We start from the raw sequence: 16,950 nt of genomic DNA on the forward strand, positions 1-16,950 counted from the left end.
CCTGATCTATTTGGTTGCCTTTTATGATCAGCATCAGTAAATGAGGACCTATTCTAATTTGGAATCCCCATGGTACGACCAGCACAGATTGATGGGGAAATATTCTAAACCTTGAATCCCCATGGTACTATCATGCTTGATTGGGAAATATTCTAAACCTTGAATTACCATGATACTACCATTCTTGATGGGGAAATATTCTGAACCTGGAATCCCCATGGTACAACCATGCTTGATGGGGAAATATTCTGAACCTGGAATCCCCATGGTACTATCATGCTTGATGGGGAAATATTCTAAACCTGGAACTCCCATGATACTACCATGCTTGATGGGGAAATATTCTAAACCTGGAATTCCTATGATACTACCATGCTTGATGGGGAAATATTCTGAACCTGGAATTCCCATGGTACTACCATGCTTGATGGGGAAATATTCTGAACCTGGAATTCCCATGGTACTATCATGCTTGATGGGGAAATATTCTAAACCTGGAATCTCCACGGTGTATGAGAAAGCTGTTCACGGTTCAGGCAGATCAAGTTATCAGGCTGATGTAGTGTTGCTGACGAACCAACAGCACAATATTCACTCAATGACTTACCCTCCTCTTCTGAAACCCTCAAAAAACGTAAATCTTGCAGCGATTTTCCCTAGAACCGGAATCAGGAAAACCTGCAAACATCATAAAACAAGTCATACCTTTCCTAAACATACAGAACTGGTTTCAATTACCAAACTGAATGAGAAAACGTTATTTTTATATTATCTCAATACAAATGTAGTAATGTTTCAGTTCAGTAAATTCAATCGCAAACAACTGATGAACATCACTGGCCAATGAACACTTATACAGCAATGAGCATTGATAATGTGAACACAGCTAGTAATACCAATTGTGTTTTCAATGAAGAGGTTTCAAAAGTAGGTTTACAGTTAAGGTGTTTTGTACAACAATGTGGCAGACAGCATGGGGGTTTGAATATGAAAGAGAAGAGAAATATGGTTCACTGCTTTGAGATATCTTTCGTTTCCTTATCATGGCCTTCTATCAAGAAAAGTAATAAACCAAACCCTTATTGTTAACATATGAAATGTATTGCAACCTTACTGTCAACATATGGAATATATTGCAACCTTACTGTCAACATATGAAATGTATTGCAACCTTACTGTCAACATATGGAATATATTGCAACCTTACTGTCAACATATGGAATATATTGCAGCCTTACTGTCAACATATAGAATATATTGCAACCTTACTGTCAACATATGGAATATATTGCAACCATACTGTCAACATATGGAATATATTGCAACCTTACTATTGAGACATGTATCATGTTGCAACCTGAATTATATTGCAATCTTGATAATGAGACGTGTCATATTGAAATTTTAATAATGAGACATGTATCATGTTGCAATGTTGATAATAAGACGCGTCATAATGTAATCTTGATATTGACACATGCATCATGTTACAATCTTACTGTTGAGTCTTGTATTTTATTGCAACCTAGCTATTAAGACATGAATTCTCCTGCAACCTTACTATTGAGATATGCATTGTATGCATCATAACGAACACTACTACTGAGATATGCATTGTATGCATCATAACGAACACTACTACTGAGATATGCATTGTATGCATCATAACGAACACTACTATTGAGATATGTATTGTATGCATCATAACGAACACTACTACTGAGATATGAATTGTATGCATCATAACGAACACTACTACTGAGATATGTATTGTATGCATCATAACGAACACTACTATTGAGATATGTATTGTATGCATATTGAGATATGCATAACGAACACTACTACTGAGATATGTATCATAACGAACACTACTTGTATGCATCATAACGAACACTACTACTGAGATATGTATTGTATGCATCATAACGAACACTACAACTGAGATATGTATTGTATGCATCATAACGAACACTACTACTGAGATATGCATTGTATGCATCATAACGAACACTACTACTGAGATATGAATTGTGTAAAGCATGTGACATGTGAAGCTACTGCCCCAAGACAATCGGCACATACAGACCCGTTGTACTAATCTTGGGAAAAACTTCCCTGGGAAGAGTCCTGAAACAAGAAGCATTAACATTGAGCAGGCCAACATGTCAGACAATCGTCTAGCTTTGACATAACAATCAAATACTTGAATTAAAATATTAATTAACTTTAATGAACACATTGATATCAGCAAATACTTAATACCTTAGATTTAACTATATGTCAAAATAACTTGTATTCCTTTTGTGCAATTGCTTCACATGCAAATCCAAAACGACCTTAAACATATTAGTTTACTAGGTGTTAAGGCGATGTCTACAAGGTATAAAACAATGTTCTCATTAAAAAAAATCATATTTTATAGTCAGCTTATAACAAATCTTTGAAGGGTATTTACAAGTGTAATGCATAAGAAGAGCAAGATTTAGGGATGTCAACTTCTTTATTGTGAATAACACAACGTTATAAGGAACTTGATGAAGGACCAGGCATACACCCCGCAACGTCCTGATATTCACAATAAAGAAATAGACATCCATAAAAGTCATTTACTCTTTCAATTCATGACGATAAGCACAAAAATCACTACCAATCACCCAATCATATACAGGATAGAGATATAAAAATATAATAGGTGATTAGGTAAAGGAATATTGAAAACATATTAGTACAAAAATTCAGTGACTGGATATATTTTCAACAAGACTATAAGATTATTGAACTAATTGCAAAATCACAAAATGTACCCCCAACCCTTTTCCAAAAGGCGTGTGCTTGTGTGAACCCTGACTCTACCTTGAAGTAATCACAACCCTGACATGAACCCTTCTTACCGGCATTGAGCAAACACATGGACTGCAGGACCAACCCTTTCTTCCCTGATCTCTCCTTGAACCTGAACACCAACACACACACAGTGAAACATTAACCATGTCAGAGTCTGCAGAGAAGAATGTTCTGCAGATAGGCAATGTTGTCTCATGGTCATGTTACATATGTCTCATACTCCTATCTCATTTGTTTCTCAAATTTCCCCGCTTTCTTCATCCTCCATCTCTTATTTCTTCACTCTGTCTTTGTGCACTCCTTCTGCTTCATACTTCCTCCCCCGACCTTTTTCTCACACTGCCCCCCCTCCACTCTCTATCTTCTCCCCTCCTTTCTCCTTCTCTATCTTCTCCCCCTCCTTTCTCCACTCTCTATCTTCTCCCCCTCCTTTCTCCACTCTCTATCTTCTCCCCCTCCTTTCTCCACCCTCTATCTTCTCCTCCTTTTCTCCCCACTCTTTCTTCTCATATTACGACAACCATAATTCACTCTAACGTTCTGTTTGCTCATTACCACGTCTTTCAGCAATAGCCCATCCATATCCAAATAATACATGTAAATAATTAAATCTGCCAGCATATCAACCAGTGATTGATATTATGGGGAGTTATAATGACATGTTATCAACATACTCATGCCACGAACAGCTGCAATAGTGCTGAAGCGGCTTAAAGGAACATTTACTCACTCACTCACTCTCTCACTCAACATCACATCAAAATCATTGCACTTACACAGAGATGCACATGAACGTGTGTGACAATGCATACAACGCATCTGCAGAGCGCCTAATATCCACCTCAAACATGCTCAGTGATCCTACATGGGTAAATTATTCACGAAGCGCAGATATTATTAGCCCTGTTAACCCTAGCCACTTGTGATGCGCTAGAAGGTTAACAGTCATATGACTTATCCCACTGGGTACCCATTCACTGCTTTGTGAACAGAGGCCATTTTGAACTAACTCACTTGCCTAGGGTGAGACCACATGTATAATGTATGCTCCCTTGTGGGCAGGACTGAATTCCTAGAACCTCCTAGGAGTAAAGCTGCCAAACACAGTCACCCATCCAAGGACTCTCCATGACCAACGTTGCTTCATTTGAAATTATTTGTGACCTGAGCTGTTTGCACAAGAGCACACCACCATGTGCGTGTTGTTGCTTGCATTAGTTCAGGCTTGCAATAGTACAGTATTACAGTGCTGGTACTATGCAGCATCTTCACATGGATTAAACACACACACACACACACACACACACACACACACACACACACACACACACACACACACACACACACACACACACACACACACACACACACACACACACACACACACACACACACATACACACACACACACACACACACACACCACCCCTCATATGCGTTGACTGCCTCTGAGATGACCTGTCTTTGATTTGTCTTGTTACTGCCGAGTAATCATCAACAAGTACCATCTTGGAATATCATTTGGCAGGATGTGGCTAGGGATTGAACCAAACACCTTCTACTACCTAGGTCATGACAGTGATAATAATGTAATATTCACCTGGCAACAAGCTCCAGTGTTACTGTGTCTCCCATGTCATGTGCCAGGATGTGTGTGGAGGATATTGACAGGGACTCTGCCAGGTTTTCTACCACGTCCGCATTATCAAATACAGAATACTTGTAGTCTTCCTGTAGATACACAAATAAGGAAATTCAAATGCTCCACAAAATGACCTGATCATGGCATGTCTAGTTCTGACTTTCATTACTTTGATAAAAAGTTCAAAAAATTAAATTTTCAATTAAATTAATGCTTTATCACGAATAAATTCCAAAAATAACACCAGCACTCAAGAAACAAAATTTACAGGTTCTTAAATCATAACAGAAAATATTAAAAATTGAAATATTTGGTGTACACAATGGTTTTGGGATATTGTGTTAATAATTTCACGATGTTCTGAAACATGAACTCTTGAGAGTTTGTAGATGCCTGTATCAGCTTAGGACTGTGTTTGAATGTGGGTTAGCCCAGTGGTTTATTCTTTTAGTCTGCTCCCAGACTGTCCAAGTTCGATTCCCTTCAAAGGTACATCGTGTGAAGCCCATTTCTGGTGTCCACCGCCTTGATATTGCTGGAATATTGCTAAAAGCGATGTATAACCCTACGCATAGGCAATCACATGATGCTGACTTGTAAAAGCACAGTACTCGTGAAGATCCGGGTTAGAATTGGTCTTCAGTAACCCATGCTTGTCGTAAGAGGCGAAAAACAGGATAGGGTGGAGAGGCTCGTTGACTTGGTTGACACACGTCATCGGTTCCCAATTGCGCAGATCGATGCCCATGCTGTTGATCACTGGATTGTCTAGTCCAGACTCGATTATTTACAGTCCGCCGCCATATAGCTGGAATATTGCTGAGTGCGGCGTAAAACTAAACTCACTCACTCACTCACTGTAAAAGCACAGTAGTACATTTCTATAATTTTACATCCTAATTAGCAACTCACAGGTTTCTCGCTGAAGCCGTAGCCTGGGAAGTCCACCAGCACAATACGTGCAAACAGAGTCTTCAGGTATGGCATAACCTGGAAAGTTTTGTCAAAGGTAAGACTGAAGCTGCATAATAAAGTAAATGTCAAACATCTGCCAAACAGGAGATCATAAAGAAATTTCTTGAAAACATATTCAAGCACTGTCACTCTTTCAAATCTGAATCTGAAAAATCACATTTTACCACAAATTGAGAAAAACATTGATCTGACGTATCCGATTCTTCTTTGCTCATTATGTTCACGTCTCTTCAGTGCATCGCTGAATGTACGCAGGGCATCAAGTGCTGGATGACAGGAAACATGCTTAAACTTAATGACACAAAAACAGAAGCAGTTCTCATTGGTACAAAGCAAAAACTTAGCAAGGTCAAAACCGACTTCCTTACAGTCGCAGACGCTGACGTCAGATTCTCTGATGTTGTTAAGGATTTGGGTATCCACATCGACTCTTCCTTGACTCTGGATGCTCATGTTAACCGTCTGAGCAGGACCTGCTACTTTCACCTAAGATCCATTGGTAACATTCGGCAATACCTGACAACTGCTGCAACTCAAGCCCTTGTTCGAGCTCTTGTTACATCTAGGCTTGACAACTGTAAACTCCTTGATAAGCTTCAGCTTCCGCCCGCATCATCAGCAAGACTTCTAAACGTTCCCATATAACACCGGTGTTGAAAGAACTGTATTGGCTACCAGTTAGGGCCAGAATTGACTTTAAGATCCTCTGTCTGACATACAAGTGCCTCCATGGTCTGGCTCCCTCCTGCTTGTCTGAACTCCTACATCCGTATGTCCCCGCACGCAACTTGCGCTCAAACAGACAAAATCGACTGGTCATCCCATCCTACAAACTTAAATCCTTTGGACACCGTACATTCTCTTACTCTGCACCTGTACTTTGGAACTCTCTCACATGTGCCCTTAAAAGGTCTGACACAATTGACATTTGTAAGTCCAGACTTAAAACCCACCTTTTCTCAGTATATTATGAATAACTTCATCTGTAAATACTCCAGTGTAAATATTCTGTAGCGCTTTGAGCATGGCTTAGGGTGTGGAAGGGGCGCAATATAAATATGCATTTATTATTATTATGTTTTACAGATTAAAGATTGTATGCAGCAGAGACGGTTCGGGTGATCCTGGCACAGTCAGGCTGGTAAGGCTCATCATCAGCTCAGGGCCCTTGCCCCCTCTACACGCAGCCCAGACAGCGAATGGGACTTCTCCCAGGAAACGCTGCCTAGTCGAACCCACCAAGAACTTTCCGGAGAATATGAAGGCTCCCCAACACTGCAGCCTTCTGCATTACCCAGAGTGTCAGAAGGGCTGTACTCCCAGTCGAGAACCCGGGCACTCTCCTGATCTGCGCCAAGAGATCAGGAGGTACCAAACCAAGGGCACCGAGAACAATGGGAAGCCTGACGACAGTGTACTTGGGATGCAAGCGAGACATTTCAAAGGCGAGGTCCGCATATTTATCATGCTTTTCCTTGATCTTGTCAATTATTATTATTATTATTATTATTATGTTTTACAGATTAAAGATTGTATGCAGCAGAGAGGGTTCGGGTGATCCTGGCACAGTCAGGCTGGTAAGGCTCATCATCAGCTCAGGGCCCTTGCCCCCTCTACACGCAGCCCAGACAGCGAATGGGACTTCTCCCAGGAAACGCTGCCTAGTCAAACCCACCAAGAACTTTCCGGAGAATATGAAGGCTCCCCAACACTGCAGCCTTCTGCATTACCCAGAGTGTCAGAAGGGCTGTACTCCCGGTGGAGAACCCGGGCACTCTCCTGATTTGCGCCAAGAGATCAGGAGGTACCAAACCAAGGGCACCGAGAACAATGGGAAGCCTGACGACAGTGTACTTGGGATGCAAGCGAGAGACATTTCAAAGGCGAGGTCCGCATATTTATCATGCTTTTCCTTGATCTTGCCAATTATTATGATTATTATTATTATTATGTTTTACAGATTAAAGAGAAGTTGTATGCAGCAGAGAGGGTTCGGGTGATCCTGGCACAGTCAGGCTGGTAAGGCTCATCATCAGCTCAGGGCCCTTGCCCTCTACACACCAGCCCAGACAGCTTAGATGGGACTTCTCCCAGGAAACGCTGCCTAGTCAAACCCACCAAGAACTTTCCGGAGAATATGAAGGCTCCCCAACACTGCAGCCTTCTGCATACCCAGAGTGTCAGAAGGGCTGTACTCCCGGTGGAGAACCGGGCACTCTCCTGATCTGCGCCAAGAGATCAGGAGGTACCAAACCAAGGGCACCGAGAACAATGGGAAGCCTGGCGACAGTGTACTTGGGATGCAAGCGAGACATTTCAAAGGCGAGGTCCGCATATTTATCATGCTTTTCCTTGATCTTGTCAATTCAATGACATTATTATTATTATTATTATTATGTTTTACAGATTAAAGATTGTATGCAGCAGAGAGGGTTCGGGTGATCCTGGCACAGTCAGGCTGGTAAGGCTCATCATCAGCTCAGGGCCCTTGCCCCCTCTACACGCAGCCCAGACAGCGAATGGGACTTCTCCCAGGAAACGCTGCCTAGTCAAACCCACCAAGAACTTTCCGGAGAATATGAAGGCTCCCCAACACTGCAGCCTTCTGCATTACCCAGAGTGTCAGAAGGGCTGTACTCCCGGTAGAGAACCCGGGCACTCTCCTGATTTGCGCCAAGAGATCAGGAGGTACCAAACCAAGGGCACCGAGAACAATGGGAAGCCTGACGACAGTGTACTTGGGATGCAAGCGAGACATTTCAAAGGCGAGGTCCGCATATTTATCATGCTTTTCCTTGATCTTGTCAATCACATTCCTCTCAAAAGGACAGAAAATTCTATGATATAAATAAATTCATTGGCTTTATCAAAAAGGACAAGATCAGGTTTGTTGGCAGGAATTCTTCTGAGGCTGTATATGGGCCTATTCCACAGAAGTTTGAAAACATCATTTTCCATGACGCCCTGGACATGTTCAGGGTCGTACCATGGATGGACCTCAGAGTCAAAGCCACAGGCATGTCGGAGACGGTAGTAAAAGCAGCGAGCCATGCCATCATGTCGTTTAAGATATGCTGTTTGTGCCAAGGAAGGGCATCCACTGACAAGGTGTTGGACAGTCTCTGTGAATTCATTGCAAAGTTGACATTTCATGTTAATATTCTCTTTAAGAATCACATTTAGGTGATTGCGAGTGGGAAGTGACTGGTCCTGAGCAGCAAAAAGAAAGCCCTCGGTTTCACATTTAAGACCAGCCGACTTCATCCAGGCGAAGGAGTCGGAGGGATTGTTATTCTGTTCAACACACTGCATGTACACACGATGCAATGGCTTCTCAGAAAGCTTCTCCACAAAAGACCGACTCTGGGCAGACTTGGTGAAGGACTTTACCTGGTTTACTCCCATCGCTGTACCGTCCAGCAGTACATCGCCATCAGCAAAGTCAACCTCAAATTTCAGATTCTGTCCAACAACCTTGGCACGCTTAAAATAGCTGTGGAATTCCTTGCTTTCATCATGAGTCTTCACATGCATCACTAGAGGATCATCCGATAAATAAATATGTGCAAAAGTACACAATAAAATTCTATCATGAAGTGCCTCCACATTAATCAAACCCCGACCTCCAGAAGTGATTGGCATGTATAAACGATTAAGAGAGGAACGAGGGTGGTGGGCTCTGTTATCAGACATGATCCTTCTGGTCAGACGGTCAAGACTCTGGATGTCTTGTTTTGTCCAATCAACTACTCCAAAGGAATAGGAGAGGACTGGCACAGCAAAAGTATTGGTGGCTTTGACCTTGTTTCGAGCATTTAGCTCTGAGCTCCAGATTTTTTTTAAACGAGATTTGTACTCGGCCCGCAGTTTGTCTTGAATCTGGGCATTCTGGATCTTATCTCGAACTTGCATTCCAAGATAGGTGTAGGCCTGATCGTCCACAAGATGCTCAATAACTCCTCCCCCTTGTAACTTGACCGATCCATCATTAGTTACCTTGCCTCGTTTCAAATGAAGAGTATTACATTTGTCGAGTCCAAATGTCATGCCAATATCATTCGAAAAGGACTCGACAAGGAGAACCTGCTCTTTCAAATTGGTATCTCCTTTGGCAAGGAGCTCGATATCATCCATGTAAAGGAGATGAGTAAGAGGTGTTGGGGATCTGTGCTGAGGAGGTCCGGGATGGTAACCCTCCTCTTTATTGAGCAGAAAGCTCAAAGGATTTAAAGACAAACAAAAAAGCAAAGGACTAAAGGAATCCCCCTGAAATATTCCCCTTCTGATTGGAATAGATTCCGAAGTCTGCACCTGCCCCAGCGAGTACATCTCAAGTTGAGTCGACCAGCAACTCATTAAAGACTTGAGTAAATCAAGTAGTCGCTGAGGGAGGTCAATACAATGAAGAGACTTCAGAATCCATTCGTGAGGGACAGAGTCGTATGCTTTTTTGTAGTCAATCCAGCACATGGAGAGGTTGCGGTGATATGTTTTAGCCTCTTCCAAAATCATTTTCTGTACAAGAAGTTGATCCTTGCACCCCCAACATCCCTTTCTTGCTCCCTTCTGCTCTCTGTAAATTATATCATTGGAAGAGCAGTAAGATGACACGAGGTTTGTCAAACACCCTGTGAATATTTTGTATTGTGTATTCAAACATGTGATAGGGCGGAAGTTTTTGGGATCAGTCAAGTCTCCTTTCTTGGGGAGAAGTATTGTGCGACCTTTGCAGAACCATGGAGGAACATCACCTGTGTCCACAAGAGAATTGAAACAGTGTAGTAATGGTGTTTGGACACAGGGGAACAGTTTCCAATACCGATTTCGAATGCCATCAGGCCCTGGAGCTGTATTTGATTTGGACTTTTTATAACACTTTTCAGGCAATCTGGTGAGATGTAACAGACAAACGACCTAGTTAACTTCTCATGCATTGCATGGTCATAATCACGGACCCATGGTGCCTCAAGGTTACAGTTGCCGGGTACAGACCACAACTGTTTCCAGAACCTTTCATTGGCATCCATGGGAGGCCGTTGTCATGTTCACCATCACCCTTTGCTTTCAGTTGCCTGTAGAAGTGCTTTTCATTGTTTCTAAACAGTTTATTTTGTTTGATGAACTTATTTTTCTTTTCCCATTTTTCTTTCTTTCAGTCAAACCTTTATTTTTGCCTTCAGGGAATCGACAATTTGGAGAAGTATCTTTTCTTTCGTTGTTTTATATTTCAGTTTTAATTTTCTCCAAATTGCCTTTTGTCTTTTGACATTGGACTGCCTGATGATCTTAACTTCAGGCACAGCTCTATCCAGGAAATGTATTTTCTAGTTTCCGTTAGTTTTACTTGAAACCGGTTTTCTTTGGTGTAGTCTTCTTAGTATTGGATGTGTTTTCTTTGGAAACTGTGTGAAGTTCCTCAAGGTTCGAGCGGCAGCAAAGACACAACAATTAACTTCATGTAATGAACAGTCCGATGAAAGTTTCATAGAAATAATATCATTTAATAAATTAATTTCATTTTTGGGAAAAGATTCATTTGTTTGTTTAATAGGCCTCCGGCTTTCTAAAGGTATGCCAGATATTTCATCATAAATAGAATGAAACAAAATATACACAGGATTTTCAGAAAGATCTGCAACTGAAGAAGAGGAAGAGTGAGGGTCTGAAATTTCGGGGCCAATTGGCTCTATGCCGGAAGAGTTTCCATCAGCAAGAGGAAAGAGGTTGACATGGACGTCCATTCGAAGTTTTGGGTCTGCTGCCACTTGAGCATTCTGTTCATGCAAAGGTTCCTGACGGGCACCAGTTGTGGGTTGAACTGGCTCACGGGGCAAGAGATTTTTTAAGCCGCCGGAATTGATCTCGGAGATTTTGCTCCGTCAGGTAAGCATACATGGGCATGGCATTGTCCCAATGCAGCTTCAGCGACTTGCCATTGATACGTGGATTTTCAGGCCATCCTGTCGCTCTCGCACACTCAAGTAGTGTGGTTTTAAGGTGGTTTGACCAAGATATTCTTGGTCGGGTTCTGTGCCTTCCCCTGGGGCAAGTCCCATCTCCAGTATGGTTGGTTTCACTACCGGAGGAAGGCTGACTGGGCTGCGGAAGTGAATCTAAACTTTCCTTTTGGCTGTCTGTAACCCAGTGAAAAACCAGCTTCGGGGGGTCAGCCCTAACTGGGTGATGCACGTTTGGTTCAGGGAATATAATTCCCCTATCTAGGCCCACCACGGAGAGGCGTACATCATCAGGCCCTTATTATTATTATGTTTTACAGATTAAAGATAATATGCAGCAGAGAGGGTTCGGGTGATCCTGGCACAGTCAGGCTGGTAAGGCTCATCATCAGCTCAGGGCCCTTGCCCCCTCTACACGCAGCCCAGACAGCGAATGGGACTTCTCCCAGGAAACGCTGCCTAGTCGAACCCACCAAGAACTTTCCGGAGAATATGAAGGCTCCCCAACACTGCAGCCTTCTGCATTACCCAGAGTGTCAGAAGGGCTGTACTCCCAGTGGAGAACCCGGGCACTCTCCTGATCTGCGCCAAGAGATCAGGAGGTACCAAACCAAGGGCACCGAGAACAATGGGGAGCCTGACGACAGTGTACTTGGGATGCAAGCGAGACATTTCAAAGGCGAGGTCCGCATATTTATCATGCTTTTCCTTAATCTTGCCAATCACATTGGTGTCAAAAAGGACAGAAAATTCTATGATATAAATAAATTCATTGGCTTTATCAAAAAGGACAAGATCAGGTTTGTTGGCTGGAATTCTTCTGAGGCTGTATATGGGCCTATTCCACAGAAGTTTGAAAACATCATTTTCCATGACGCCCTGGACATGTTCAGGGTCGTACCATGGATGGACCTCGGAGTCAAAGCCACAGGCATGTCGGAGACGGTAGTAAAAGCAGCGAGCCATGCCATCATGTCGTTTAAGATATGCTGTTTGTGCCAAGGAAGGGCATCCACTGACAAGGTGTTGGACGGTCTCCGTGAATTCATTGCAAAGTCGACATTTCATATTGATATTTTCTTTAAGAATCACATTTAGGCGATTGCGAGTGGGAAGTGACTGGACCTGAGCAGCAAAAAGGAAGCACTCAGTTTCACATTTAAGACCAGCCGACTTCATCCAGGCGAAGGAGTCGGTGAGATTGCTATTCTGTTCAACACTGCATGTACACACGATGCAATGGCTTCTCAGAAAGCTTCTCCACAAAAGACCGACTCTGGGCAGACTTGGTGAAGGACTTCACCTGGTTTACTCCCATCACTGTACCGTCCAGCAGTACATCGCCATTAACAAAATCAACCTCAAATTTCAGATTCTGTCCAACAACCTTGGCACGCTTAAAATAGCTGTGGAATTCCTTGCTTTCATCATGAGTCTTCACATGCATCACCAGAGGATCATCTGATAAATAAATATGTGCAAAAGTACACAATAAAATTCTATCATGAAGAGCCTCCACATTAATCAAACCCGACCTCCAGAATTGATTGGCATGTATAAACGGTTAAGAGAGGAACGAGGGTGGTGGGCTCTGTTATCAGACATGATCCTTCTGGTCAGACGGTCAAGACTCTGGATGTCTTGTTTCGTCCAATCAACTACTCCAAAGGAATAGGAGAGGACTGGCACAGCAAAAGTATTGGTGGCTTTGACCTTGTTTCGAGCATTTAGCTCTGAGCTCCAGATTTTCTTTAAACGAGATTTGTACTCGGCCCGCAGTTTGTCTTGAATCTGGGCATCCTGGAGCGTGTCTCGAACTTGCATTCCAAGATAGGTGTAGGCCTGATCGTCCACAAGATGCTCAATAACTCCTCCCCCTTGTAACTTGACCGATCCATCATTAGTTACCTTGCCTCGTTTCAAATGAAGAGTATTACATTTGTCGAGTCCAAATGTCATGCCAATATCATTCGAAAAGGACTCGACAAGGAGAACCTGCTCTTTCAAATTGGTATCTCCTTTGGCAAGGAGCTCGATATCATCCATGTAAAGGAGATGAGTAAGAGGTGTTGGGGATCTGTGCTGAGGAGGTCCGGGATGGTAACCCTCCTCTTTATTGAGCAGAAAGCTCAAAGGATTTAAAGACAAACAAAAAAGCAAAGGACTAAAGGAATCCCCCTGAAATATTCCCCTTCTCATTGGAATAGATTCCGAAGTCTGCACCTGCCCTTGCGAGTACATCTCAAGTTGAGTCGACCAGCAACTCATTAAAGACTTGAGTAAATCAAGTAGTCGCTGAGGGAGGTCAATACAATGAAGAGACTTCAGAATCCATTCGTGAGGGACAGAGTCGTATGCTTTTTGTAGTCAATCCAGCACATGGAGAGGTTGCGGTGATATGTTTTAGCCTCTTCCAAAATCATTTTCTGTACAAGAAGTTGATCCTTGCACCCCCAACATCCCTTTCTTGCTCCCTTCTGCTCTCTGTAAATTATATCATTGGAAGAGCAGTAAGATGACACGGAGGTTTGTCAAACACCCTGTGAATATTTTGTATTGTGTATTCAAACATGTGATAGGGCTGGAAGTTTTGGGATCAGTCAAGTCTCCTTTCTTGGGGAGAAGTATTGTGCGACCTTTGCAGAACCATGGAGGAACATCACCTGTGTCCACAAGAGAATTGAAACAGTGTAGTAATGGTGTTTGGACACAGGGGAACAGTTTCCAATACCGATTTCGAATGCCATCAGGCCCTGGAGCTGTATTTGATTTGGACTTTTTTATAACACTTTTCAGGCAATCTGGTGAGATGTAACAGACAAACGACCTAGTTAACTTTCTCATGCATTGCATGGTCATAATCACGGACCCATGGTGCCTCAAGGTTACAGTTGCGGGTACAGACCACAACTGTTTCCAGAACCTTTCATTGGCATCCATGGGAGGCCGTTTGTCATGTTCACCATCACCCTTTGCTTTCAGTTGCCTGTAGAAGTGCTTTTCATTGTTTCTAAACAGTTTATTTTGTTTGATGAACTTATTTTTCTTTTCCCATTTTTTCTTTCTTTCAGTCCAAACCTTTATTTTGCCTTCAGGGAATCGACAATTTGGAGAAGTATCTTTTCTTTCGTTGTTTTATATTTCAGTTTTAATTTTCTCCAAATTGCCTTTTGTCTTTTGACATTGGACTGCCTGATGATCTTAACTTCAGGCACAGCTCTATCCAGGAAATGTATTTTCTAGTTTCCGTTAGTTTTACTTGAAACCGGTTTTCTTTGGTGTAGTCTTCTTAGTATTGGATGTGTTTTCTTTGGAAACTGTGTGAAGTTCCTCCAAGGTTCGAGCGGCAGCAAAGACACAACAATTAACTTCATGTAATGAACAGTCCGATGAAAGTTTCATAGAAATAATATCATTTAATAAATTAATTTCATTTTTTGGGAAAAGATTCATTTGTTTGTTTAATAGGCCTCCGGCTTTCTAAAGGTATGCCAGATATTTCATCATAAATAGAATGAAACAAAATATACACAGGATTTTCAGAAAGATCTGCAACTGAAGAAGAGGAAGAGTGAGGGTCTAAAATTTCGGGGCCAATTGGCTCTATGCCGGAAGAGTTTCCATCAGCAAGAGGAAAGAGGTTGACATGGACGTCCATTCGAAGTTTTGGGTCTGCTGCCACTTGAGCATTCTGTTCATGCAAAGGTTCCTGACGGGCACCAGTTGTGGGTTGAACTGGCTCACGGGGCAAGAGATTTTTAAGCCGCCGGAATTGATCTCGGAGATTTTGCTCCGTCAGGTAAGCATACATGGGCATGGCATTGTCCCAATGCAGCTTCAGCGACTTGCCATTGATACGTGGATTTTCAGGCCATCCTGTCGCTCTCGCACACTCAAGTAGTGTGGTTTTAAGGTGGTTTGACCAAGATATTCTTGGTCGGGTTCTGTGCCTTCCCCTGGGGCAAGTCCCATCTCCAGTATGGTTGGTTTCACTACCGGAGGAAGGCTGACTGGGCTGCGGAAGTGAATCTAAACTTTCCTTTTGGCTGTCTGTAACCCAGTGAAAAACCAGCTTCGGGGGGTCAGCCCTAACTGGGTGATGCACGTTTGGTTCAGGGAATATAATTCCCCTATCTAGGCCCACCACGGAGAGGCGTACATCATCAGGCCCTTATTATTATTATTATGTTTTACAGATTAAAGATAATATGCAGCAGAGAGGGTTCGGGTGATCCTGGCACAGTCAGGCTGGTAAGGCTCATCATCAGCTCAGGGCCCTTGCCCCCTCTACACGCAGCCCAGACAGCGAATGGGACTTCTCCCAGGAAACGCTGCCTAGTCGAACCCACCAAGAACTTTCTGGAGAATATGAAGGCTCCCCAACACTGCAGCCTTCTGCATTACCCAGAGTGTCAGAAGGGCTGTACTCCCAGTGGAGAACCCGGGCACTCTCCTGATCTGCGCCAAGAGATCAGGAGGTACCAAACCAAGGGCACCGAGAACAATGGGGAGCCTGACGACAGTGTACTTGGGATGCAAGCGAGACATTTCAAAGGCGAGGTCCGCATATTTATCATGCTTTTCCTTAATCTTGTCAATCACATTGGTGTCAAAAAGGACAGAAAATTCTATGATATAAATAAATTCATTGGCTTTATCAAAAAGGACAAGATCAGGTTTGTTGGCTGGAATTCTTCTGAGGCTGTATATGGGCCTATTCCACAGAAGTTTGAAAACATCATTTTCCATGACGCCCTGGACATGTTCAGGGTCGTACCATGGATGGACCTCAGAGTCAAAGCCACAGGCATGTCGGAGACGGTAGTAAAAGCAGCGAGCCATGCCATCATGTCGTTTAAGATATGCTGTTTGTGCCAAGGAAGGGCATCCACTGACAAGGTGTTGGACGGTCTCCGTGAATTCATTGCAAAGTTGACATTTCATATTGATATTTTCTTTAAGAATCACATTTAGGCGATTGCGAGTGGGAAGTGACTGGACCTGAGCAGCAAAAAGGAAGCACTCAGTTTCACATTTAAGACCAGCCGACTTCATCCAGGCGAAGGAGTCGGTGAGATTGCTATTCTGTTCAACACACTGCATGTACACACGATGCAATGGCTTCTCAGAAAGCTTCTCCACAAAAGACCGACTCTGGGCAGACTTGGTGAAGGACTTCACCTGGTTTACTCCCATCACTGTACCGTCCAGCAGTACATCGCCATTAACAAAATCAACCTCAAATTTCAGATTCTGTCCAACAACCTTGGCACGCTTAAAATAGCTGTGGAATTCCTTGCTTTCATCATGAGTCTTCACATGCATCACCAGAGGATCATCTGATAAATAAATATGTGCAAAAGTACACAATAAAATTCTATCATGAAGAGCCTCCACATTAATCAAACCCCGACCTCCAGAATTGATTGGCATGTATAAACGGTTAAGAGAGGAACGAGGGTGGTGGGCTCTGTTATCAGACATGATCCTTCTGGTCAGACGGTCAAGACTCTGGATGTCTTGTTTCGT

General features: G+C 42.9%; 1 protein-coding gene across 1 annotated transcript in view; it reads right to left on the reverse strand.

The window, feature by feature from the left end:
- The window catches only part of LOC124258578 (mesoderm-specific transcript homolog protein-like), a 54,691-nt gene that overhangs the window by 22,802 nt on the left and 14,939 nt on the right, over nucleotides 1-16,950 (reverse strand). The window contains exons 4-8 of the mRNA XM_046692642.1: nucleotides 5,402-5,479; nucleotides 4,448-4,578; nucleotides 2,895-2,956; nucleotides 2,090-2,130; nucleotides 608-678 (exon numbers count right to left, since the gene is read on the reverse strand). Coding sequence (XP_046548598.1) covers nucleotides 608-678; nucleotides 2,090-2,130; nucleotides 2,895-2,956; nucleotides 4,448-4,578; nucleotides 5,402-5,479 — 383 coding nt within the window. The remainder of the gene's footprint in view (nucleotides 1-607; nucleotides 679-2,089; nucleotides 2,131-2,894; nucleotides 2,957-4,447; nucleotides 4,579-5,401; nucleotides 5,480-16,950) is intronic.

Source organism: Haliotis rubra, unplaced genomic scaffold (genome assembly GCF_003918875.1).
Source record: "Haliotis rubra isolate DU_JTF1 unplaced genomic scaffold, ASM391887v1 Scf7, whole genome shotgun sequence".
Taxonomy (NCBI): Eukaryota; Metazoa; Mollusca; class Gastropoda; order Lepetellida; family Haliotidae; genus Haliotis; species Haliotis rubra.